Source organism: Setaria viridis, chromosome 9, assembly GCF_005286985.2.
Source record: "Setaria viridis chromosome 9, Setaria_viridis_v4.0, whole genome shotgun sequence".
Lineage (NCBI taxonomy): Eukaryota > Viridiplantae > Streptophyta > Magnoliopsida > Poales > Poaceae > Setaria > Setaria viridis.
In genome coordinates this window covers 13522017-13546524 of record NC_048271.2, presented here as the reverse complement: position 1 = coordinate 13546524, position 24508 = coordinate 13522017, and the positions used below count along the sequence as shown (strand labels likewise).

Below are 24508 nucleotides of genomic sequence, written 5' to 3'. Positions count from 1 at the left end.
ATGAGGAAGCCGAGTACCAGATTGAACCTAGACGTGAGCGGTCGCCCCATTGTCCTTGGAACGGAGTTCCCCTGCGGCCGCACGTGGTGGCAAGTGTGGTCACAGAACGGCAGAGGCCGGGTCTGTGGAACATTGCACCAAAGGAAATGGGCCCGACACGGGTTAGGGGATTGATGGGGAAGGCCGACACAGGAAGTGACCCTCGGTGGTGCGCGGATGTCGTGAGGTTAGGTTCACCATGCATGGTTAAAGAACTCGAATTGATTCGTCTGCCTCTCATAGTTTGAGACTGCTTGATCGATATGCTACCCTGAGTAATAAAGGAATCTGATGATGACATGGTCTTGATGATGATGTATGTACCTTTTGGTTGGTTCTATGTTTGCTTAGAGTAAGTTGCTAACTTAGACCGGATAATGAACCTAGAACCTGAGCTAAAACTTGAGAATAGGTATCTACTTAGTACTTCTTGGCAAACAAACCCCTCAGCCAAAGAGCCTTGCATGTCTAGCAGTGGTGGAGTAGCTTTACTCCCGGTCGGTTAAGTCTTGTTGAGCTTAGTAGCTCAGCCTTGTTGTGGCTTTTCTTTTCAGGTGAAATTGCTGCTCCCGAGCCTTCTTCTGTTGGCACTTGGCCGCCCCAACTCCCTCCGGGTTGGACGGTTGAGTGGAATCCCTCCTCGGACGGCGAGGAGAGGGATCACTGACATCCTGGCTGGCCTCACCAGGGATGTCCGACCCCTGCGCTTAGCCTCCGCTTGTTTTACCTTCTGTTGTTTCCTTTTGAACTTGTAAAACTCTGATGTGGTTTTGTTGTTGAACTAAAATGGTCAATTTGTTTAAATCGGTGGACTTGTTGTATTCTCTGGAACCGCTCACCTTCGTGTGAGTCTGCTAACTCGGTCCTGTTCAAGTGGTTAAATCGGAGGAAATCCGACGGCATCTCGAGTTAGTCCGATTAAGGCTGATCGTCGCATGTTAGGCGACTTAACCGTCCCTTGATTTGGCTAATCCGAGGTAGATCTGCCACAGCAGGGTGCAATACAATCCCCAAAACAGGATGTAGGGTATTACAGTATACTAGCAGCCTCAACCTGTATAAGTCTCTGTGTCTTGTGCCTTGCGTTACCATCAAGTTCATGATCTTGCAATCCTCTCTGCCTACAAATCAACCATCTGGGTACCCCCTAGGTGGACTGCCGGGCTAGAAATCTGACAGTTGGTGCACCAGGTAGGGGTGATCGTGAGATCCTCCCCAGTGAGCTTGATGGCAGTTATTATCAAGATCTATTCAAGAAGCCTGGTGAGTCGTTCCCAGCATTGGTATTAGATCTATTTGATCTCCGCAATAGCTAATCTCATATTCTTTATTTTCAATCTCTACCCTTGGGGGCTTCTAAGCCTAAACGTGAAGACAACACGCGGGTTCTCCAACTCGACCACGAATCAAGCTAAGTCTTATTTACAATTAAATATTTTACGTATTCCGTATACCTACATACGCCTCAGCTCCTCTATGTCTCCATGACTTTCGTCGATCGCCTCGGCTCCTCTGTGTCTCTATGACTTTCACCGACCACCTTGGTCACACCCTGACTACTTATACAGCTTGGTCCGTCCACTACACGGGCAGTCGGGGGCTACACCCCATGGGTGCCCAGCTCATGCTGGTGCTTTTCCGCACAATTCCGACTGCTTTAGCGGCTTGTCCGTCCCTCTTAACGGTTGCTAATGTACTCGGGTAGCACATGCCTTAATCCGTGAAGCCTGACCCTCATGTGTCGCTTCCTGCTAAGCACGCTCTAGTCCGCTCGGCAACACCCCAGCAGGATTAGGTGCTTAAACGTAACGGGCTAACTTTTCGAGGAAATTACCTGACCTACAAGAGATGGATGCGCAAGAGTTTACTTCTACAACGAATCAAACTTTCGAGTTATGCAATCATTAAATATTCTACATTATACTACATAATGTTTGCATTGTCTTTTTACAGATCAGAAACTACTCGACGTGCCTTCTGCCGCTCGGCCGACCTCTTTAGCTTGGGGCAGGAGGCGACTCGGCGAGCCTCCTGCCGCTCAGCGGACCTCCCAGGCTCGGGGGCTGGGCGCCATAGACGACTTGGCGGCCTCCTGCTGCTCGCCCGACCTCTCTGGCTTGGGGTAGGAGACGACTTGGTGTACTTCCGCGACTTGGTCAGCTCCCAGGTTCGGGGGCTGGATGACATAGACGACTCGGCGTGCTTCTTGCCACCAGGCCGACCACCCAGGCTCGGAGGCTGGGTGCGGGAGGCGACTCGGCTTGCCTCCGTGACTTCGCGAGTGCTCGCGCTCGGGGCCTGGATGCCTACTTCGGGTTGGCGTGTCTTCGTGGCTCCGCTAGTCCTCGCACTCGGGGGCTCGGAGGCTGGACGTAGGATATCACTTGACGTGCGTCTATGGCATTTCACAAGACAAAGACTACAAGATCAAGAATTTTTCTTTGATCACTGCGCAGCTTCTCGGCAACCAGATAACGAAATCACTCGGGCGAAGCTTATCCAACTCGGCATTCGTGTCAGGCTGCCGTTCAACTCCACACCGCTCGAGGGCTTGACGATTATAGATACCCAGATACCCTCATGGAGGGTTGTTGACGCCAGATTTTGACACGTATGGAATTGGCGTCAAGAAGGATTGGCCGATGCGGCAAAATAAGAGGTCACTATTGGGAATCGGACGATTGGTGCTACAGTTGGAGATCAGCTGATTTGCGCTACAGTGTTCTGATGGATAGAGTTGGTAGAGATCGGCCAATTGAAAGGCTGGAGCAGTTGGGCCAATATGGGCTTAAAGTGGATCAGAAAGAGAAGACGAAGGGAGATTGGCCCGCAGGAGTGCAATAACCAACTCCAATACGAGTTGTACTTGTAAATATTCGTTTTCGTTTAAAATTAGAGATAGATCCTAGTCGGTTAGGAAGTTGGTTGTAACAAGCTATAAATAGCCACGTTTAGAGATCTGTAAATAACACATCAATCAATACAACAATCTACTATTTTCTCGTACCTTACTTTTAAGTCGGCGACTTCGCCAATACTTTTCTTCTTTCACGAGTTCGTACGGGTTGGCAGAGCTACATCGACACGATCTCCGGCCGATTCTGTAAGTTCCGTTTATCGAGTAATATCTAAGCTTAACTTCGGGCGCATCGCTGTCGTTTCGTTTAGATTTATTCACCAGTTATCGATATTTACTAGAATCCTAGGTTTTACTTGTCGTTCTAGTCTTATCACCAGTTATCCAGCTTGAGATTAGAACTTTCAGCTTGATTGTCATTATTTTCATCTATTATTTTGGCATAGCCGATTAGATCTATTTTCAAGTGTTGCTCCTGTAGCGTTATCTAGTTTACTCCAGTAGTTTTCTTTATAATCGCTACATAGTTATCGGTTGTATCATAGCCGATTATCTTGTTATAGCAAATCGGCCGATTCGCTGATACGCTACCTCGATATCGGAACTTTAGCTGATCGCAACCCCTGAAATTTGACACGTTTCTTCCTTGCCAATCAACAGGTCAGATTGGCAGGCACGCCGCGCGAACTGCACCAGGGCGATCACCCGAACAGGAGCTAAGCAGATTCTCCCGGGTCGTGTGTCCGACGCTGAGAGTCAATCGGCTGACTTTTAGTGCCAACAAGGACCCAGCCAACCACTAATGGGTTGGCCCGACTTGATGAAGAAGGCAAAAGATAGAGTCTGGCTAGGGCTCCCCACGTGTTGTAATCCGACTAGATCTCATATATAGTAACCGACTAGGGGTCCTGCCATGTAACCCTACCCTTTGAAGTATAAAAGGGGAGGTAGGGGTGCCCCTAGGAGGGGAATCGATCTAATCCCTCAACACAACAACCAACACCCGAGCGCAGGGTGCAATACAATTCTCAAAACAGGACGTAGGGTATTACGCTACACTGGTGGTCCGGACCTGTATAAATCTCTGTGTCTTGTGCTTTGCGTTACCATCAAGTTCATGGTCTTGCGATCCTCTCTTCCTATAGATGGACTATCGGGCTAGAAATTTGACAGACAAGAAAGTAAGAGATATCACTGTGCTCTAAACCATTAGAGAGATTATCTCGCATTAGGTGTTTTACGATACCAGGGGCTATCACACTATAAATGGGGGCACTGTACTCGCAATGCTGAGTTGCAGTCGTCCGGGAGCTGACAACTGCATGGTCGATTAGACCGTGGCTCTCACTCCACGTGCGAGGGCCCCACGATAATTAATGCGTCGCTATCCTCACCAGTCACCACTGAAGCCATCCCGATCCTTCCATCTCTCTCCAATTCCTTCTCACTCTTTTCTCCATTTTCCCTCCTTCAGATCCCACCGAAGGGCCTTCCATGGAGAGGGAGCTCCACGAGTGGCGGCACCAGGCTCGGGGGTGAGGCGAGCTCTGCTGAGGGGGCTTGGCGGCGGCATCGAGGGCCTCGTGACTGGTGAGGTTGTTGCCTCGGGGGCACGGCGGCTCGTAGCAGCGAGCTCGCGACGGGCTAGCATGCGAGCTCCCCAGCAGCGAGCTCTCGGGGGAGAGGGGCGCATGGCGAGCTCCACTTCGGGGAATCCGGCGCATGTAGGGAGCGACATTTTATTTTTTTTATTTTTTTCTATTTTTTTGCAATTTTTGATGCAAAAGGTTTTTACACAATATTTTATTCAATTTTCAAAACTTTCTTTCCATTTTTTTGAAAATTTTTCCCAAAATTTTTCTTCAAAAGTATGTGTCGGACTTTTGTTCCGAATTTTTTTTATAATTTTTTTGTTTCAAAATTTTTGACAAAATCTTTGTGCTTACATTTCTTTCAAAAAATTTTCCCAAATTTTTCTTTCAAACTTTGTTCCAAAATTTTCTTTTGAAACTTCTTTTTACTGATTTTTTGTTTCAAACTTTGTGTCGGATTATTTTCTAGATTTCTTTTGAAAAACTTCTATTTTCTTTTTTTTAAGTTTTTGATGTTTTTTTTTCGTGTTTCCCTGTGACTTTTTTTTTTGCATGCGGGATTTGCCATGTGCCCACGTGCGGAGTGGATCAGCAGGATCGACCTTGACAACCCACACACACAGTACAAATAAAAAATCTCCTATCTATACTACGGGGTGTTTGGTTCCTCCCCCTAAACTTTAGCTCCCGTCACATTAAATATTAAATATTTAGATACTAATTAGAAGTATTAAACGTAGACTATTTACAAAATCTATTACATAAGTGGAGGCTAAACGGCGAGACGAATCTATTAAGCCTAATTAGTTCATGATTTGACAATGTATTGCTACAGTAAATATTTGCAAATGATGGATTAATTACATTTAATAGATTCATCTCGTCGTTTAGCCTCTTTATGTGCTATTAGTTTTATAATTAACTTATATATCCCGTCCTTCTAATTAACCTCCGAATATTCAATGACTAAACTTTAGCTCGAGAAATTAAAACGCCCCCTACCTCTCTCTGCCCCCGCGTGGCTCTGCCTCGCTCCGCTTCTAACCGCGCGTGACATATGGGACCCATCCGCGTGGGTCTGCGCGCCCATCCACTCCGCCTCGTCCCCCCGGCCTCGCGCGCCGCGCTGCTCCTGGGCGTGGGCGGCCGCGCCGGATGCCTCGCTCGCCATCGCAGCTGCTGGCCGCCACCTTCCCCGAGGACGCCGGCGTGGCCCCGCACTGCGCGGGCCGCCGCCCTCCCCCGCTCGCTCCGCTGCCTCTGCCCGGCGCTGCAGCCCCGCACCCGGCCTCGTCGCCGTCGCTCGCCGCTGGCCGGACACGGAGGGCTCCCCGCCTGGGAGTGTAGGCGGGCAGGCCAGCTCCTGCTCCTCCCCTCGTTCCGGCCGCCGGCTCCGGCCCCCGCCTCGCGGCGCTCCAGGCGCTAGCGGCCACCGGGCCGCTCGCCGCGGGACAGCCTGCTGGGGCACGGCGGGGAGCGCGGGTCCCGGAGCCGCGCCGGGAGCTGGGACGCCGGGCGAGGGAGTTTGAGCCCGCCGCATAGCTCCGTCGCCGAGGGCTTGGAGCTGTAGGAGCAGAGGTGCCGCAGCCGTCGCGCGTGGTGGCCGGAACCACCGCAGTCGTGCAGGAGGTAGCGTAGCGGCCGTCGCCGCAGCCTCGCCTGAGGGCCGGATCAGCCGCCGCTGCCTTGGTGGCCGGAGCGTGCATGCGGGAGGGAGCGAAGTGGCCGTTGGCACGGCTTCGCGTGGGGGCCGGAGCAACCGCCGTCGCGCGTGATGGCCGGAGCCAACACAGCTGGGCGGGAGGGAGCGGAGGCGGAGTGGTCGTCGGTGCGGCTTCGCGTGGGGTCGGAGCAGCCGCCACCGCGCATGGTGGCCGCCTGGCCGGAGGCCCACCGCCCGTGGGGGCTTGGTGGCTTATGCAGAAGCTGCACAGGAGCCCACTGCACGGCCACCGCTCGTCTGGATTCATGGGCGGAGGATAAGAACGGATGGGCTGTTTTCTTTCTTTTTTATTAATTAATCGTGGGACCCACGTACTCTTAAAAATCATGGGACCCACATAACCCAAATCAAACCCAACAAATAGCCAAACATGGGATATGGATACAAACCTGACGACCCTATCCCATTTTTGCTTCAACGTATCCCACCTTAAGGGCCTGTTTGGATTGAGGGTGTTAAAACACCCCCAAAAACTTTAACACCTCAAGGGGGTGTTAAACTTGTTAAACTTTGGTCCTCATTCAGCTATTCCCTGGGTACCCTCCGTCTCTCTCCTCCCGCATCGCCCCCCGTCGCATCGCCTGCGCCTCCGTCTCTCCTCTCGCATCGCCCCCCACCCCGCCGCCAGCCGCCGCCTCCCGCTCCGCCCTCACCCCATCCGCCGCCCGCAGATCCTCCCCGCCAGCCGCCGCCCGCAGATCTTCCCCGCGAGCCGCCACCTTCCGCTTCGCAAGCCCCCCATCCACCGCCCGCAAATCTTCCCCGTCATCCGCCGCCTTCCCCTTCGCCCTACAGCCATCTCCGGCCGCTGCCGCATTCCCCTTCCTCCCCTCTGGTTCCAATCCCCATCCACAACTCCTCCTCTCCGGTTGTGGATCCACTCCTCCCCACGCCGATCCAGATCCCATGGATCCACACCTTCCGCAGTCAAGCAGCTTTGCTCCACCGGCTTCCATGGAGGGCCACGGCGACGATGGCCTTCAAGACTTGTTCTCTCAGGCCGATTGTTCTAGGGTTCCTCACCAAGGTCTCCAAGCTCTGGATCTAAACTCTCAGGCCGAAGACTTCCCCGACTTCCCCGACATGGACTCGTACGCGGAGATGCTTCGCAAACCAACATTCGTTGGTCGCGGAAGCCGTACACTAGGCTTGCGCGCGTCGCGCCGCGGAGGAAGGGTTGGAGGAGGCGGCGGAAGAGTCCCTGTCGGCGGCAGCAAGAGTGGCAACGCAAGCAGAGGAGCTGGCGGCGGCAGCAAGAACACCGGCGCAAGAGGAGCTAGCGGCGGCAGCAAGAACACCGGCGCAAGCAGAGGCCGTGCAACAAGGTCCCTGTTCGTCGGTGAGCGCCTTGACGGTGCTACCGCCGGCGATGGACGAGCTCACATGAGAGGTGCCGCTGCTCGTGGTAAAGGCCTTGCAGAAGAGACATCTCATTTTGGTGGAGATGAGTGGTATGATGTTGATGAAGACAACTCCAATGCACAAAATGTGGAATGCATATTCCTAGGCTCGAAGGTAATTTCTGGAACTCATCTTCTTCACTGTGAATGAATGGTGCAATGCTTCATATGCTTGGATACAATGTGAATTGAATTGTGTGTGAATTGAACTATCCTAAGCTACTGTATATTCCTTCTTGCTTATGATGGTATTTAGATTTCATTTACATCAGGGGACCCATTTTTCACTGATACGCACTGCTGATCCATGTGTGGTCCTTTCTTGAACTAGATTACTATGCTTATGTGCAATGTGAATTGAATTACTATATCTGTTGAATTTGTGTGTGATTGGATTGTACGTTTGTGCTATGAACTAGATTACAACTGACAAGGCACAATGGTCTGAACCAAATACCCATGTTTTGTGTGAATTATGGGTTGAGCAAATTAGAGGCGGCAATTGCCACAAAGGGACCATGTCAGCAAGTGGTTTCAAGATAGTTGTTGACAAATTCTCTAAGATCATTGGTTTGAAACATGACAAAGGACAGTTGAGGAACAGAATTAATCAACTAAAAATTCTCTATGGGTTCTGGAGAAAACTTCAAACACAGAGTGGCCTAGGAAGGAGAGCAGATGGCACTGTAACAACATCTGATTGGTGGTGGAAACAGAACACAAAGGTGAGGGGCAGTATGTACAGTATCATGCAGTCCCTTTGTTTGAATTGTTGTATAACCTGAAAATGTATTTGCAGGGAAAGTTTAGGGAATGCAAAAAATTGCAGCATGGTACTCCTGCATATATGGATCATCTAGAGGAAATGTTTCATGATGTTATAGTGGATGGGTCTACTTCTTTCCTGGTTGGATTTGATGATGAAGACGGGGACCAAGAACAGGAAGCAGATGATGAAGATGGTCAGGAGGAAGATCAAGAAGGGCCTTTCCCACTATGCATCCAAACGTCACCCGAGGGAAAGAGTGAGGAGCTGATGGTCTGGTGTGAAGGGATAAGGTGGGGGGAGTTAAGTCATCTCCCCTCCTTTGAAAGGATAAACCGAAGACTCGAGTTAAGAAAATAGGGGTAAATTTGCAAAGTTGGAAAAGGAGGGGCAAACATGTAGTTAGAGATGTAGTTAGAGGTTAATATTAGGAAACATATGCAATTATACCTAAAATAAAATTCCCCATACCATTTGATCTCTATGTAATATAGATTAATATCTTGTTTGGATCCGTCCATCTAAATTTTAGCTGGAAAGTTAAGAAACTTAAGTTTTAGCTGGTTAAAATTTAACCAGCTAATTATTAGTTGGAGGTGTTTGGATCCACCAGCTAAATGCTACTTGTTACCATACTACCCTTTGTGGATAAAATCTCAACTAGCTCATCAATATTGTTGCTCTCGGTTAGTGGCCATAGCCACTGACATCTTGATCAACAAAACGATGGTGCCCATGTATGACATGTGAATAAACAAAACAACTCAACTCCTCTCATCCTCATCTCTATCCTTCCATGGCTTTTATCCACTACCTCTCTCCCTATTGTTCCCGTAGCTACCGATGTAGAGATCTAGGTAGCAGCAGCCAAAGGATGAGATGCAGCGGGCGGAGGCGGAGGAGAGGAGCATGAGGGTGGCCCCACGACGCCCAGGATGCACGGTCGAGGTTGATCTTGAGGTCGGGATGCTGGGGGTCGGGGCCGCCGCCGCCGAGGGGCGCGACGTGGGGAGGCGGCGCCGGAGGGGAAGGGAGCGCAGAGGCTGACAGCGCGTAGGGAAAGGCGGGAGCGCGGGGGAGCAGGAGGGGAACATCGGGAGATTTCCCGAGGTAGGTGGGGAGCTAAAGTTTAGCAAGGTTGTGTTTGGATCCAAAGTGGCTAAATTTAGCCAGAGGGCTAATTAGCACTGAAGCTCTAAATTCAATCAACCATGTAGGTTAGCAAATAAGGCCTAATTCGCACCCGGCCTTGGGTGTGCATAGATCAAGAATACCACAACCAAAAGAGGATGTTCAATATCCGAAATATGGTACACGATTAAGAAGGTTGTCTAATAATTGTATGGCTATCAATTTCAAGCTCAAATAGGATGATCACGTGGGCATGCTACTGGGCCTTGATGAAATGTCACGTGAACTTCAAATTTATTACTGGTAAGTTTAACTCTTCTGGGCTTTATGCGACCCTTAGCGATGTTAATTTTTTTAAGAAAAATTAACACACATTCATATCAAGAGAATAAAATCCGGAATTTTTTATTTGAATTCACACAGGTATGAAATCTTCTGCGCATAATTTTAGTTGTGAGTTGTTTATTGATTGTTGGGTCAATAATTGTTGCTGCCCGTCACAAGCACGGCCATTACCTGGTCCAAGAGAGAAAGAGTTTATTTAGTACAAAAACTAAAAAGGGGGCAGATGATGAAGAAGAGGAAGTGATCCAAGGAAGAGGATAACTTGATCAAAAACCACATTGAGAAGAATGCATTGGGGGTAGTTGGCATGCGCTCTCCAACACTCTAGGTTTGCATTTTTGAACCACACCAGGCCATCACCAATCATTTATGTTGATGTATGACTGGGTAGCTATGCCTCCCCGCTCCCCCAACGCGTCGCTCCACCCCCTATCGCCGGCGTCGCCAGCCCAGGCGGCGCTGCCCAAGCTCCTCCGCCGTCAGCCTACGCGCATCCGCACACCCTTGCGGATCCCTCCCGCCTCCGCCGCCCGATCCCCTCCACCACCTCCACCGTCCCATCCCCTCCGCGCTCCCCAGATCTAGCTCTATTCTGGAGAGAGACCCCGCCTCCGCCACTGCCACGCCCCCGCCATGCTGGTTTGTGGGATGACCTCATCATCCTCGACACGCCGGAGCACGAGCTCCCATCCTTCACGGAGGTGGTATAGAGAGGGGCGTCCGCCTTCAAGTTGCCAGCTCACCCCCAACAACCAAGACCGTGCCACCTCAGATCCACCATTACCATACCTCCTATGAGCAATTACTACCCTGGCCAAGACAAGCCTCGCCGTCCTCCAGGCGTCATCTCTGGGAGTAATGACCCTCTACGCTACCATGCTCCTTCGAGCCCCGAGCAACGGTGCCCCCCTCCATGCGAGATCCGCTTCAGATCCAGGTCTGACTCCACGCCTCGCCATCCCCCACCAGTCACCTCGAGAGTAATGGCCCCTTGCACCATTCCGCTCCTTCAAGCCCTAAGCAATGGCGCCCCCCGCGCGAGATTCACTTCGAATCCAAGTCTGAGCCAGAGCCAGGGTGGACCCGCATAAGCCGGCGTCAGCGATAGGTGTTATAGCGTAAAGAGAGAATTACATAAATTATGTAACCAGCATTGAGATAGAAATCTCTAATATAGGCAGCGGATCTCCAACAACTCCACAGGTAGCTGACTGGTGGACTCGCCTAAAACTCTTCCAAAAACTTTAGTAATCTTCAAAATTCTCTGGGTCTGAGCAGCAATCCGGACGTTGTAGATGCAATATATAAAACACAAGCGTGAGCACATGTCGTACTCAGCAAGAGAGAAATATATATGACAAGCAAAGACTTTATATGGTCGAAGGCTGACAAGATTAACTATGATTAGCACTTATAGTTGGCCAAATTTTATTCATCATCTAATTACTAGCAAATATAAGTTTATACCATCCCACAATTAATATAGATCATGGATGTACCACAAGCATGAATATAACATATAACACAGTAGTATCATCTTCAAGTAAATTAATCATGTGAGGGTCTAGGCCGCTCTTGACCGTGAGCACAGCTGTCATAACAGTTTTACACTCTGCAGAGGTTGTACATCTTTACCCACAAGTCGCGTAAAAGTTCAGGTGAACTTTAGACCCAACCATGCTGTGCAAAAGTAGGCACAATACCACACTTCCGATGTGTGATTGCATAGGGACGCTACGAGACCTTTACAAAGACTTCCCTAGTGTGTGTGCACGAGGTTCCGCGAGTCATGCCCCACCTTAACACCAGTCCAACACTAGAGTCCTCTAATTAGTTAGCCAAGATCAGAGCCATGTAGTCCTTGTGGTTGTATTGTTTTCCTGGGTGGTCGCTCCATGTTCATGTTCCGATTAGAATATATGGTCTTGTAATTAAATCAACATAAAGGAACATTGAGTAAATAGATAAATTAACCATGTTGTTTATTTACCAACCTAGTTGAGCAAGCTATGCATAATCTACCCTCAAGATTAATTAAACAACCCGGCTGCAAGGTATGATCAAGAGAAACTAGGCATTGTCCTTAATAGGAACCCATCATGTTAATGCACGTGGTAAATAAATATTGTGAATCAATGCATGTCAATTAGGTATAAATGAAAATGACCAAGGACACTTGCCTTCCTCAAAGCCCTCTTCTTTGGGTTCCTGGAACTACGCTCCTACACGCGTCACACAAGCACATACAAGCAAACAAATGCATTAAATTAAAAACAGTACACCAATCATAAAAACAGTACTTAAAAGCAGTACCAAACTAATCTACTCGTTAAGACGAACGTGTGAGCGAAAGAATCACTCAAAACGGAGCTGGAACGAAGAAGTTATGAGATAAACAAGGTGGCAGGGACCCAGACGCAATTAACCATAGATGGCAGGGGCTAGCAAGAAAGATTTGCAAGACACACGTAAAAGTGCTTGCAAATAACAGAATTTATAGGGTTATATTTGCAAAAGATCTCGGGTAGGACTGGAACTTGATAATCTAGCTTTTCCAGGGTCCTTTTTACAAAACCACAAGACACAAATCTTCCTTTCAGAAAATATTTTTTTCCGAGGGCTAAATTGCAAAACCGTCATCTTCTTCCTTCAGATGCACACTGATGCGCTCACCAGGAAGTCCTCCTGCCAGCGGCGACGGCCAGGCCGGGCGGAGTGCACGCCTGCGGCGACGCCGGGCAGAGCGGCACGGTTGGCGGAGTGGTGAGCAGGGCGACGCTCGTGAGGCAGGCCGGCGGCATGGCCAGACCTTGGCCCTGCCATGGCCATGGCCGGAACAGGAACGGGAAGAAAGAAAAAAAACAGAGAAAAAAAAGAAGAAAACAAAGTTCGATCTCGCGCATGAATGGCAAAACGGGATCTCACGAGATCGACGATACGAACGCAACGGTGCGCTCACCTTCGCCTGAGGACGAACGGATTTGCTGGATCTGCTCGTCGAAGTTTCGCGGGTGGCCGGACTTTGACTTCAGATCTACGGAGCTCAGAGAGTCAACTCGTGACAAAGGGTTTTAGATCTGAAATCCTTGCTTCGAGACGAACGTGGGATATATATAGAGAGGCTGGGTGGAAGGTCGGGATTTATTTCCTTTTTTCTTAATTTCAGGAATTAATTTCGGATTTAAAAAATAATTCCAGAAAATTCTGAAATTATAATTAAATCACGAAAAATACTCCGAAAGCTCAAAAAATTAGGAAAATTGTTGGAGATGATTTGGGACACACGGAACCCAAATAAAAAGACTTGGAGCTCAACATCCAAAAAATTGGATTGAGCTTAAGGAAAATGAGAATAAATCCCACAAAATCTGAAAAATTCTCAGAGAAAACTAAACATCGTCTAAACGTATTTTTAAATCTTTTTCACACTCAAAGAATAAGAAATGCAACCGGCATGCAATGCAACGCACTTAAACCTATGGTACATTAAGTTACTTTAAGAAAAACATTTAATGCCTAATAAATTCACGGAGAAACCTTAAGGCCCTAAACGAACTCAGGCCCTGTTTGGGAGGAAGGTGCTAAAATTTAGTCCTAGACTAAAACTTTAGCCCTCCCAAATAGAGTGCTAAATTTTAGCCCTTTGGGGTGTTTGGGTGAGGTGCTAAATTTTAGCACCTGTGTTGATAAAAGACTCATTTACCCCAATTTTCTCTCCTCTTCTCTACCCCTCCTCTATTTCTTCCTTCTAAGTGCAAATCTTGCTCACGCCGTCCCGTGCTCGCGCCGGCATCCCCGACTCCGCCGTCCGCACCGGCCTCGGGCGGCGCCGGGGGCGGCAGCACGGTGCCCGTGACGGAGAGGAGCTCGAACCGGCCCCGGAGTGGCGCGGCGGCGCCGCGCACGACGACGTCCGCGACGGCGCCCGACGCGCCCAGGACGCAGACGCCGCGGCCACGGCGGCGCGCGTACTCAGCGACGCACGCGGACACGTCGGTGCCCGGCGCCACCTCGAGGACGCCCTGCTGCTTGCCCTCCAGTGAGGCACCGGTCGCCACGGCTGCGGGCGCCGGCGCCATGGCCAGCGCTAGCATGGCCAGCGCCGGATCCGGCCGGAGGGGGTGGGGGCCGGCGCGGAGGCCGCGGGGACGGGCGAGGCTGGCGGAGATTGCGGGGGCGGGCGGGGCCGGCCGGAGGCGGCGGCAAGGCGGAGGCGGCGGACGAGGTGGAGGCGGCGGGGCTGGCTGGAGGCGGCGGCGGCGGCGGCGAGGCGGAGGCGGCGGGCGAGGTGGAGGCGGCGGGACCGGCGCGGAGGTCCGGGCGGCGGTTCAAGCGAAGGAGGCGGGGAGAGAGAGAGAGACGGGCGGTGGCAGGCTGAGAAGGATGGCGGCAGGATCTGGCGCGGAGGAGAGAGAAGAGCGTGGGGGGGAGAGAGGGGAGGGTACCGGGTGGAATTTTGGACGAGGGGACCACTTTTAGCACTTTTAGTCCATTTTAGCACCTCTTGAGAGGTCCATTTTAGCCTAGGTGTTTGGGAGCACTAGTGGCTAAAAGTGACTAAAATGGAGGTGCTAAAATTTAGCACCCCTCTCCCAAACACCCCCTCAAACAAGTTCTAAAGAGATTCTAATTAATTTTTATTAAATCGAAAATGCTGAAAATTAGGGTGTTACACATGCTACAAAATTCTTCGCTTGGTATGCTCATCGAACAGCTGGTCCGTCATCGCTGCCCAGCTCCCGGGGAGGACAGACCTGGCCATCAAGAACTACTGGAACAGCACGCTCAAGAAGAAGTTCCCGGCGGCGAGGACCCCCGCGGCCTACCGCTGCCAGAACAGCCCGGCCTGCAGCGCGTCGTGTGACGCCGGGACGCCGGCGCGGGACCTGCAGCTGTTTGCCTGCAGCAGCGAGGAGAGCTCCACGGCAGGGTCCAGCCCGAGCCCTGCCAAGCCCGTCTTGCCCGGCCCAACGCTGGTGCAAGCAGTGAAGCCGCCGGTTCCGGTCGTCGCCGCCGGCCAAGAACCGATCGCGGCGGTCCCGCTGAGGATCGAGCAGAAGCAGGCCGTGGTGGGCCGACCGCGTCTGGAGAATAAGCCGTCTCCACCACCACCGGCCTGTGATCAGACCGGCAAGAGGGTCATGGACATCGTCTGCGCGCCCATGTCTCCTGTTCCTCTAAGCTTCATTGAACCGGAGGAGCTGGCCTGCATCTACCAGTTCGATGATATCGATAGCTTCTTGCCGTGGTTTGATCATCACTAACCTGACCGTGTCATCGTAGTCGTAGCTCCATGATTAATACACAACACAGCTTAGAGTTAAGTTACCAATTGGTGGTTCAGAGTTAGCTGCAGGATTTGTCATGTGTGTGCGTGTGTCCTATCTCTGTTGTCTTTGCGTGTTAATGTGGAATTAGCACTGTCTGCTGTTTAGGGTTAGGGAATGTAGTAGTGTGACTCTGGTTTATCAGAAACTAAGAAAGCTGTGCGTTGATCTTCATTTCACCTTTTCTTTGTTTCTGAACATTGCACATGGTTCTTCAGCCATGTTCATCTTTACTGACAAGGCATTTGGGAGTTCAATCCTGTATGCCAGTGGCTCAGTGCCTTTTATTTTCATTCTGCTCTAATTTGTTCTGTTTTGGATTCAGGCATCCAGCAAAGGCATCACTGCAAGTATGGCAAAGTTATTTATCTCCGTGACTCTGCAATAGGAATCAAACTATTCAACTTTGAATTGAGCAAGTAGTTTGCACATACAACATGTTCTTTTCCCTTGCAAGCTTACAAACAAGAAAAATAATATTGCCAAGAATAAAAACAAGAAAAGAATATTTGGTGCTAAAAACAACCAGAAACTGCTTGAACTCATCAAGCAACCGGGTCAAACGTGGTCAAAACTCCCGGCTTTTCTTAACCATAGTGTACAGCTCCTTCAGAGTTCAGATTTAAGTGCTTGAGTATCCGACCTCCTCCTCCTCCTTGCAGTGTGGAACAACGATCGTCGGAGCATCAACGTGCATCCTCAGGGAGCTGAATTCCAGAGCGAAGATGGGCTTCTTAGCCATTGTATAAGCATGTCGTAAACCTATATTTTCAAACAAACAAACAAACATACAATGCCGCGTTCAATACTCTCGCACGCATACTACAAAATTATTCGAAGCTTTTCCAGCTGGGGCACGCAACTTAGCCCCAGCTGGTGCCAAAGTGAACTGCCAAAAATGTTCAATTCATCGTATACGGCTCAACAACTACTGAGTCTGAAATAGTGAAACTTTACTTCGTCTCTTGCTACTTCGTCCAGAACGACCGGCGAGTCAGTCTCACACGCTCACGTAGCGTACTAGCAGAGGAAGAAGGCGCCGCCATGGACACACCACTCCTGCTCCTCGTCGCCCTCCTCCTCTTCCTCCTCCCGCTCCTCCTGCTCGCGCAGCACGGGGTCAGAAAAGGCAAGAACGGTGGCCGTCTCCCGCCGGGCCCACTGGCCGTGCCGTTGCTCGGCAACGGGCAGAGGCACTCGGTCCAGCACCTCGTGGCTCGGTACGGCCCCGTCGTGTCGTTGCGTGTGGGCACCCGCCTCGTCGTCCTGGTGTCCGACCGCTGCATCGCGCACGCGGCCCTGGTGGAGACCGGCGCGGCGCTGGCCGACCGCCCGGCGCCCACGCGCGCGTTCCTCGGCGAGACCGGCCACACCATCTCACGCGCCAGCTACGGGCCCGTGTGGCGCCTCCTGCGCCGCAACCTCGTCGCCGGGACGCTGCACCCGTCGCGGGTCCGGCTGTTCGCCCCGGCGCGCGCGTGGGCGCGCGGCGCGCTCGTCGACAAGCTCCGGACGTCGTCGGAGGCGCCGCCCCACGTGGCGGAGGAGCTCCGGCACGCCGTGTCCTGCCTTCTCGTGCTGATGTGCTTCGGTGAGCGCCTGAGCGAGCCCGCCGTTCGCGCCGTCGCCGCCGCGCAGCGGAACTGGCTCCTGTTCACGGCCTACCGCGCGCACGTGTTCGCGTTCTGGCCGGCGGTGACCAAGCACCTCTTCCACCACCGCCTCCAGATGGGGCTGGCTGCTCGGCGGAGGCAGAAGGAGGTCTTCATGCCGCTGATCGAAGCTCGCCGGGAGCGCAAGAAGCAACTCAGCCAAGGCGGTGGCGACGGCGGCGCTGGGGCGCCAAAGAAGGCCACGACATTCGAGCACTCGTACGTGGACACGCTGTTCGACATCAAGCTCCCCGACGAGGGGGGCCGCGGGCTCACCGACGACGAGCTAGTCAGCCTCTGCTCCGAGTTCCTCGCCGCGGGGACCGACACGACGTCCACCGCTCTGCAGTGGATCATGGCGGAGCTGGTCAAGAACCCGGCCATCCAGGAGAAGCTCCACAGCGAGATCAAGGCGACGTGCGGTGACGAGCAAGAGGAGGTCGGCGAGGAGGACACGCGCAGGATGCCGTACCTCAAGGCCGTCGTCCTCGAGGGCCTGCGCCGGCACCCTCCGGCGCACGCCCTGCTGGCGCACCTGGCGGCGGAGGACATAGACGTCTGCGGGTACCTGATCCCCAGGGGCGCTTTCGTGCACTTCACGGTGGCGGAGATGGGCTGGGACGAGCGGGAGTGGGGGAACCCGATGGAATTCTCGCCGGAGCGGTTCTTGCCCGGCGGCGACGGCGAGGGCGTGGACGTGACGGGCACCAAGGGGATCAGGATGATGCCGTTCGGCGCGGGCCGGAGGATCTGCGCGGGGCTCGGCGTCGCCGTGCTGCACCTGGAGTACTTCGTGGCCAACTTGGTGCGCGAGTTCGAGTGGCACGAGGTGCCCGGCGACGAGGTGGACCTCACCGAGAGGCATGAGATCACCACCGTCATGAAGAAGCCGCTCCGCCCGCGCCTCGTGCCCAGGAGGATCCACCGTGTTGCTGCTGCTACACAGTAGCTGTGTGCGATTACGGCTCATCAATCATAAGCAGTTTACTCGTGCTTTTAGCTGTAAATTGATGGCGAACAGAACGAGGCGTCCGGCTCCTCCTTCGGGGAAATGCTCATCTGGCAGGGATCCTACGCCCGAGGTGTACCTGGCGTCGCGTTCCTGAAGTAGCAGGTGCACAAGCGCGCATCGTGCGTGTGCATCATCAGTTAATCGTGTTCGTTCGAACTGGACAAACTTGCATTTGGTCACCGTTGGTGCATCCCGGCGGGCCTGCTGCACGTAACAAAGTCCTATTTTCATAGTATGCTTCCATGTTAACCACCATGACCTTGCTAAGCTAGCTAGATGAAGGCAGGGAGATATCTTGCTATGCTTTCGTACACGACAGCTAATGATCCCCGGCAACGGCGACGGCGACGGCCGCGAACAGCGCGGCGCACAGCATGGCGACGAAGAGACCGTAGTAGACGGCGATCGCTCCGTGGCCGTGACCGTGGCAGGCGACGACCCTCGGGAGGACGACCACGGCGGCGTAGGCGGTGACGGCACCCAGCGCGCAGGCGAAGGGCGCGAACGGGCGCGCCGGCGCCAGCACGGCCACCGTGCCCGCGAGCGCCAGCGCCGCCACGGCCAGCAGCATCAGCACGGACGAGGCGCGCAGGGCCCCTGCGTTTTGCAGCAAACTGACTAAGCAAGAGGCAATCGGAACAAAGTGATTTGTGTAGCAGCGAGAGGAAGAGGCGATCGGAGCGCGCGCGAAGCCGATCCATCGGCCGGCGGGAACGAACCAGGAAGCCGGCGTCGGCCGGGTTGAGGGACAAGGCGAGGAGGGCGAGCGCCGTCGACGCACACCCCAACACGAAGAGAGTCGCCGCCGCAGCCGCACGCGAGCTCAGTGGGCTCAGCGCCGGCGGCGCTGCCGCTGCTCGTGGTCGTGCCGGCGGTGGAGCTGCTGCCGGCGCCGCCACAGCAACCACGACTGATGCCCCCGCTCCTGCTGGATGTACCAAGCTATAACAATCAAAAAGGCGTCGACCACAGACCACTCGACCGATGGAGCGCGCCATCCACCGGTAATATTCCTAATAATAAAAGAGAAAGGGAGGGGACGAGCTCACCAGCATTGCTCGTGGAAGGATCCATCAGTGAAGCTTGCAGCCTGCTCAGTTCACTCCAGCTCCGGTCCGGTGGATTGTGGTCTGTGTCTCTGTGACACCAACTCCTTTTCCGCTCCGGAATGAGCAGATTATATGCGCCGGCCGTGCACTGCACCGAGGACAGCATCCAACGGCCACGATCGAGGTGAGCCGTAGGGCTGGAAGGTGCGAGGAAATTGCGTTCTGCCCCATGGACGGGAGGCTCAGGCGATCGACGGCGACACCACACGGAGAGGTAGCTACGAGCAGTCATGGCCTCAGAATGACCACGGGGCTCGCATCGAAATGGCAACGTCCATCCGCCCCGATCTGGGCAGCCACGCACCAGGGCCGGAGCCGGGGGACCCTCTCTGCCTCCGAGCTGAAACCGGCTACGCGGCTCTGGCTTCCGGGTAATGCTTCCAGGCGAAGCGTTTCCATTATCGCCTCACTGCATCGATTGCTCTGACGGAGTTGCAGCGAATACACCACTGTCAACATCAGACGCTGAGTTTTGTTTTTTTTGAAGCAACAGGAGGGGAAGTACCCTGCTGATTATATCTTTACTTATTATTAAAGCAAGTAACGTTTCTGCCTGGATTTTTTATCCGTCGGGCTATTTTTCAAAAAAACCCTGACATTTCGTGATATCAACCCGCAGTCCAATTCTGAGTTTAGGGGAGCTCGAGTGGAAAAAATAGGAAAACGAGGGATTAAAGCGAAAAGCGTTTCGCTCCCTCGTTCCCCTCCCCTCCCTCGGGGGATCGAGATCCGCCGGACTTCGTCCGGCTCCGGTCCCGTCCCACGGGGGATCTAGACGCCGCCACTCCGTCCGGCCCTCCACCCAGCTCCCTCGTTCCCCTCCCCTTCCTCCGCCGCCCTCCCTCTGGGGATCTAGCCGCCGCCGCTCCGTCCAGCCCTCCACCCCATGTCCACCGACGACCTCCCGCCATCCTCCGACATCGACGTCATCATCCTCCGTCGACTTCCCGCCGCCGCTCCGTCCGGATCCGGGGCCTGCGGTCGGTTCCCACCTTCGCCCTCCTCCCCATGTCCATCGACGACCTCCCCCCGTCCTCCGACATCGACGCCATCATCCTCCGTCGACATCCCACCGCCGTTCCGTCCAGATCCGGAGCCTGCGGCCGTTTCCCACCTTCGCCCTCCACCCTTGGTCCCGGGGTCGGATACGCCCGACCCCTTGAGGGTGGAACTCCGCCTCGCCCGACCCTTGGTCCCGGGGTCGGATGCGCCCGACCCTTGAGGGTGGAACTCCGCCTCGCCCGACCCTTGGTCCCGGGGTCGGATGCGCCCGACCCCTTGGTCCCGGGGTCGGATGCGCCCGACCCCTTGAGGGTGGAACTCCGCCTCACCCGACCCTTGGTCCCGGGGTCGGATGCGCCCGACCCCTTGGTCCCGGGGTCGGATGCGCCTGACCCCTTGAGGGTGGAACTCCGCCTCGCCCGACCCCGAGTGAAGCTCTACCTCGCCCGACCCTGAGTCCTGGGGTCGGGAGTGTCCGACCCCTGAGCGGAACATTGGAGTAGTCCGAGGCGAAGTCGAATCCGACGCGTAGTCGAACTCGAACTGGTTGACTTTGAACGTCTCCTCCTCCTCCACTTCCAGGAGGAGGCTCCCGCCCGTCGAGAATGGCCACGGTAGCGCAGGTCTTGCAAATGAAAATTCTTGTTCAAAGTTCAAAAATGGTACGAACAAACGTATAATAACGTGACAGCAAGTAATGACCCGTAGCAACGCACAGGCATTTCTGCTAGTATATTAATATAAAAGGAAAGTGGAGTTACATCCAAGAATTCAGGAAATGAAAAAAGAAAGAAAGAAAATTAGGAAGATTACAGATTCTGGTCTAGCCATTGAGACATGAGAATTTTTTTTTGGGTGTCCTTGGCTCTATAAATCGCCTCAGTAAAAACAACTCTGAAGAGGCCTAAACAAGACTGAAATGTGGAGATAATCCCTTTAAAGATGATATCATTTCTACTAATCCAAATACTCCGGCACATGAGTACTATGATTTCCATGAAAAAAGATACTCTTAGCTGATCTCTGAGTTGCTCCATAATATGATACGGTTGAGTCTAAAGATCAATGAAAAGTCCCAGGTGGAACCAACATGATTGTGCAAAAGGACACTGTAAAAGAAGATGGAAAAGAGTTTCTTCCACGCTGTGTGCAGAGGACACAGTCATAGGATTGTAGAACCATATTTTTTTCTCCGGAGAACATTTCTTGTGCTTAACCGATCTTTAAGTACTAGCCAAAAAAATACTTTATGCTTGTTCTGACATTTAGATTTCCATAGACATTTTGTAGACTGGGTGCACCTGTGCAGTACCTGTTAGGTGTTTGTATGCTTTTCTTGCAGTAAAATGAGAGTTTCCCCAAATATAGGACCAAATGTCTTGGTTATTGTGAAGCACCAGAGCCTCCAGTTTGGAGGCTAATAAAAGTAACTGATCAAATGCTTGAGCTGACAATGGGAGATGGAAGAGTTCTCCAACTTCAGAAGTTTGTTTCACAGTGTGCACCGAGACCCATGTGTTTTTAGCAAAGGAGAGTAGCTGTGGGTATTCCTGAGCTGGGATATGATCCTCCCAAATATCATGCCATAAGGAGCAGGTCTTTCCATCCTTGATGCTGACCATAGCCATACCTTTAAATTTGTCCATCAACTTTAGAATATCTCTGAACCAGAAAGATCCCTTTCTGACATGGTTAGGAAGCCTTCTATTTGAATAATGTTTCTCCCATACTAGCTGCACCTAAGGTATGTCAAGTCTGTTAAAGAGCTTATGCAAATACTTTAATAACATAGCTTCATTTTGTGTTTTGATATTTAGGACTCCCAGCCCACCTTGTTCCTTAGGAACACAGACCATTTCCCAAGCAGCTTTTGGGGGAGCTTTATTATTTATGTCAGACCCTCGTCATAAACAATATTTTCTGTACTTATCAATCTGCTTGTATCCTGACTTGTGAAGGAGAAATGTACCCAAATGAAACATGGGTAGGGAAGTAAAGATTGAGTTTGTCGGTTGTAATCTGCGAGCTTGTGATAAAAAAGAGGATGTGATGACCAATCTTTTTTCACATTTGGTAATCATGGGTAAAAATTCCTCCACTTTTGGTTTAGTGAGGCCTAAGGGAAAACCCAGATATGTAAATGGTAGTAAGCCTATTGAGCATCCGAAAGTTTGGGAGAGAGACTGAAGCCTGGTTTCCTCCATATTAATTGGTATCATCATAGATTTTGAGTAATTGACTTTGAGTCCTGTGGATGTAGCAAATGACTGCAGAATCTCTTTAAGTACTAGCAGTTGTCTTGGACAGGCTTCCATGATGACTAAGGTGTCATCAACATATTGTAAGATAGGAAAGTCTTGATTATGCAGTAAAGGAATTGGCAAAGACAATGATCCTTGATTTTTTGCCTCATTTATCACCGATTGGAGAAGGTCTGCTATCAGCACAAAAAGAAGAGGAGAAAGAGGATCCCTCGGTCGAACACCTATTTTACAGTGAAATGTTTTCCCAGGCGCACCATTAAGAAAGACTGAAGATGTTCCTGAAGTAAAGATGTATTGCATCCAAGCTAACCACTTAGGCCCAAATCCCTTATGTTTCATAATATTGAGCATAGCCTCATGTTCAACCTTATCAAAAGCCTTCTCAAAATCTAGCTTTAGAATGGCAATCTCTTTTTTTGATTTATGACAGAGGTGAAGGTATTCAAAAGCCCATGCTAAACAATCTTGAATAGTTCTTATCTTTATGAACCCATATTGATTTTTATGTATAAGATCCATAAGAACCTTTTGCAGTCTATTTGCCAGAAGTTTAGTTATCAATTTCATTGATATGTTCAGTAAAGAAATAGGCCTGAAGTCAGATACTTTGGAAGGCCCTTCAATTTTTGGGATCAAAGTAATTAGAGAGCCATTTATACTTTGCAAGCAAACAGAACCAGATTGAAATGCTGTACGTAGCTCATAGAAATCCTGTTTAATAATTGACCAACATTTCTTCATAAAATTTGTGTTGAAGCCATCTGGTCCAGGGGCCTTATCAGAAGGCATGTTTAGAATAACTGTATCTATTTCTTGAGTGGTGAATGGTTCTTCCAGACATTGGAGATTGTTTGAAGTATGTAATAATTGTGGAAAATTAAACATCATGTGTTGTGGAGCAGAAGAGCCTAATCTCTCTTTGTATGCTTCCCACAGAATGGCTGCTTTTGAATGATGATCATGAAATGGTGTGCCTTGATTGTCTTGTAGTCCTGTGATGAAATTTCGTCTGTGCTTTATAGAGGCATTTGCATGGAAAAATTTGGTTGGTTCATCACCAAACTTAATTCATTTAATATGACCCCTCTGCTGCTAATATATCTTTTGTTGCTTTAATAGTGATATTAGCTCATCCGACATAACCTTTTTGAAGTTCCATTCTATCACTGATAAGTCTCTGTTTCCTCAATCACTTCTAGAAGATGAATGATGAGTTTGACCTTAGATATATTTCCTTTAAGACTTGAGAGCTGTTTTTGCCATGCTTTCAATACTCTTCTGAGATTCTTGCATTTAGCTGTTATAGCCTTTGCCTTGTTTGAATGTTGAGCTGGAGCCGACCAACCATGTGCCACTACATTCATAAACTGTTCATGTTCCATCCAATAGTTCTCAAATCGAAAAATATTTCCTTTAGGGATGTCTGTGCCAATAGATATGATACATGGAGAGTGGTCAGACGTTTCCATGACCAGTGGGTATGTTGAAGTATTTGGGTAAGCAAGAGTCTAGGACTTTGAAGTGAAGAACCAGTCTAGTCTTTCCAAAAGAGGGGATAGCTGTTTATTGGACCATGTGAATTGCTTCTGTTTTAGAGGAATTTCAACTAACCCAAGAGCTGCAATTGCAGTATTGAACATAAACATTTCATTATGATCTCCTCCAGGTTTGTTTCTGTTTGAAGGATCGCACATAAGATTTAAATCTCCCAAAATAATCCAGTGTATATCTTCAGGCATTCTAATATTTTTAAACCAGTTAATGAAATTTCTCTTCCCTTCTGTGGTGCAAGGGCCATAGACATTAGTAAGGACCCAATCAGTGCCATTGAGCTGTGAAGTAAATTTGACAGAGACAGCAAAGGAGTTTCTGAAAATGAGTTCTCCTTCAAATAAAGTAGATTTCCATATAATGGCTATACCCCCCGAGGCACCTTGTGATGGCAGGAATTCAAAGTGATCAAATGATGGAGGGCAGAATTTCTTTATAAAATGTATATCCAAAACTTCCTTTTTAGTTTCCTGAAGACAAATAATATCACAATTACCTTCAATTATTTTATCTCTTATTGAGTTCCACTTTTTATCTGAATTTATGCCCCTAATATTCCAGCACATAATATTCTAGGTTCTTTTACCATTCATATGTGATAAACCAAAAGAAGAAATTATGTATCATACAATGACCAACACTGCTGATAAAACATTCTTGTTCAGAGACAAGTACAGAATTATTGCATAGACCAACCCAATAGGGCATACTTAACAAAATAAAAGTCTTGCACAGAAG

At 50.9% G+C, this 24508-nt stretch overlaps 2 protein-coding genes across 2 annotated transcripts; both read left to right on the top strand.

Annotated features, from left to right (window-relative positions):
• Positions 1-13930: 13930 nt before the first annotated feature.
• Positions 13931-15117, top strand: LOC117835300 (uncharacterized). Its single transcript, XM_034714660.1, has 2 exons — positions 13931-13974; positions 14568-15117. Exons 1-2 carry the CDS (start codon positions 13931-13933, stop codon positions 15115-15117), a joined length of 594 nt encoding a protein of 197 aa, XP_034570551.1.
• A 940-nt stretch (positions 15118-16057) lies between these two features.
• On the top strand, positions 16058-17884 carry LOC117837320 (cytochrome P450 89A2). Its single transcript, XM_034716926.2, has one exon. It carries the CDS (start codon positions 16225-16227, stop codon positions 17779-17781), a length of 1557 nt encoding a protein of 518 aa, XP_034572817.1. The 5' UTR covers positions 16058-16224; the 3' UTR covers positions 17782-17884.
• The last annotated feature ends 6624 nt before the right edge of the window (positions 17885-24508 follow it).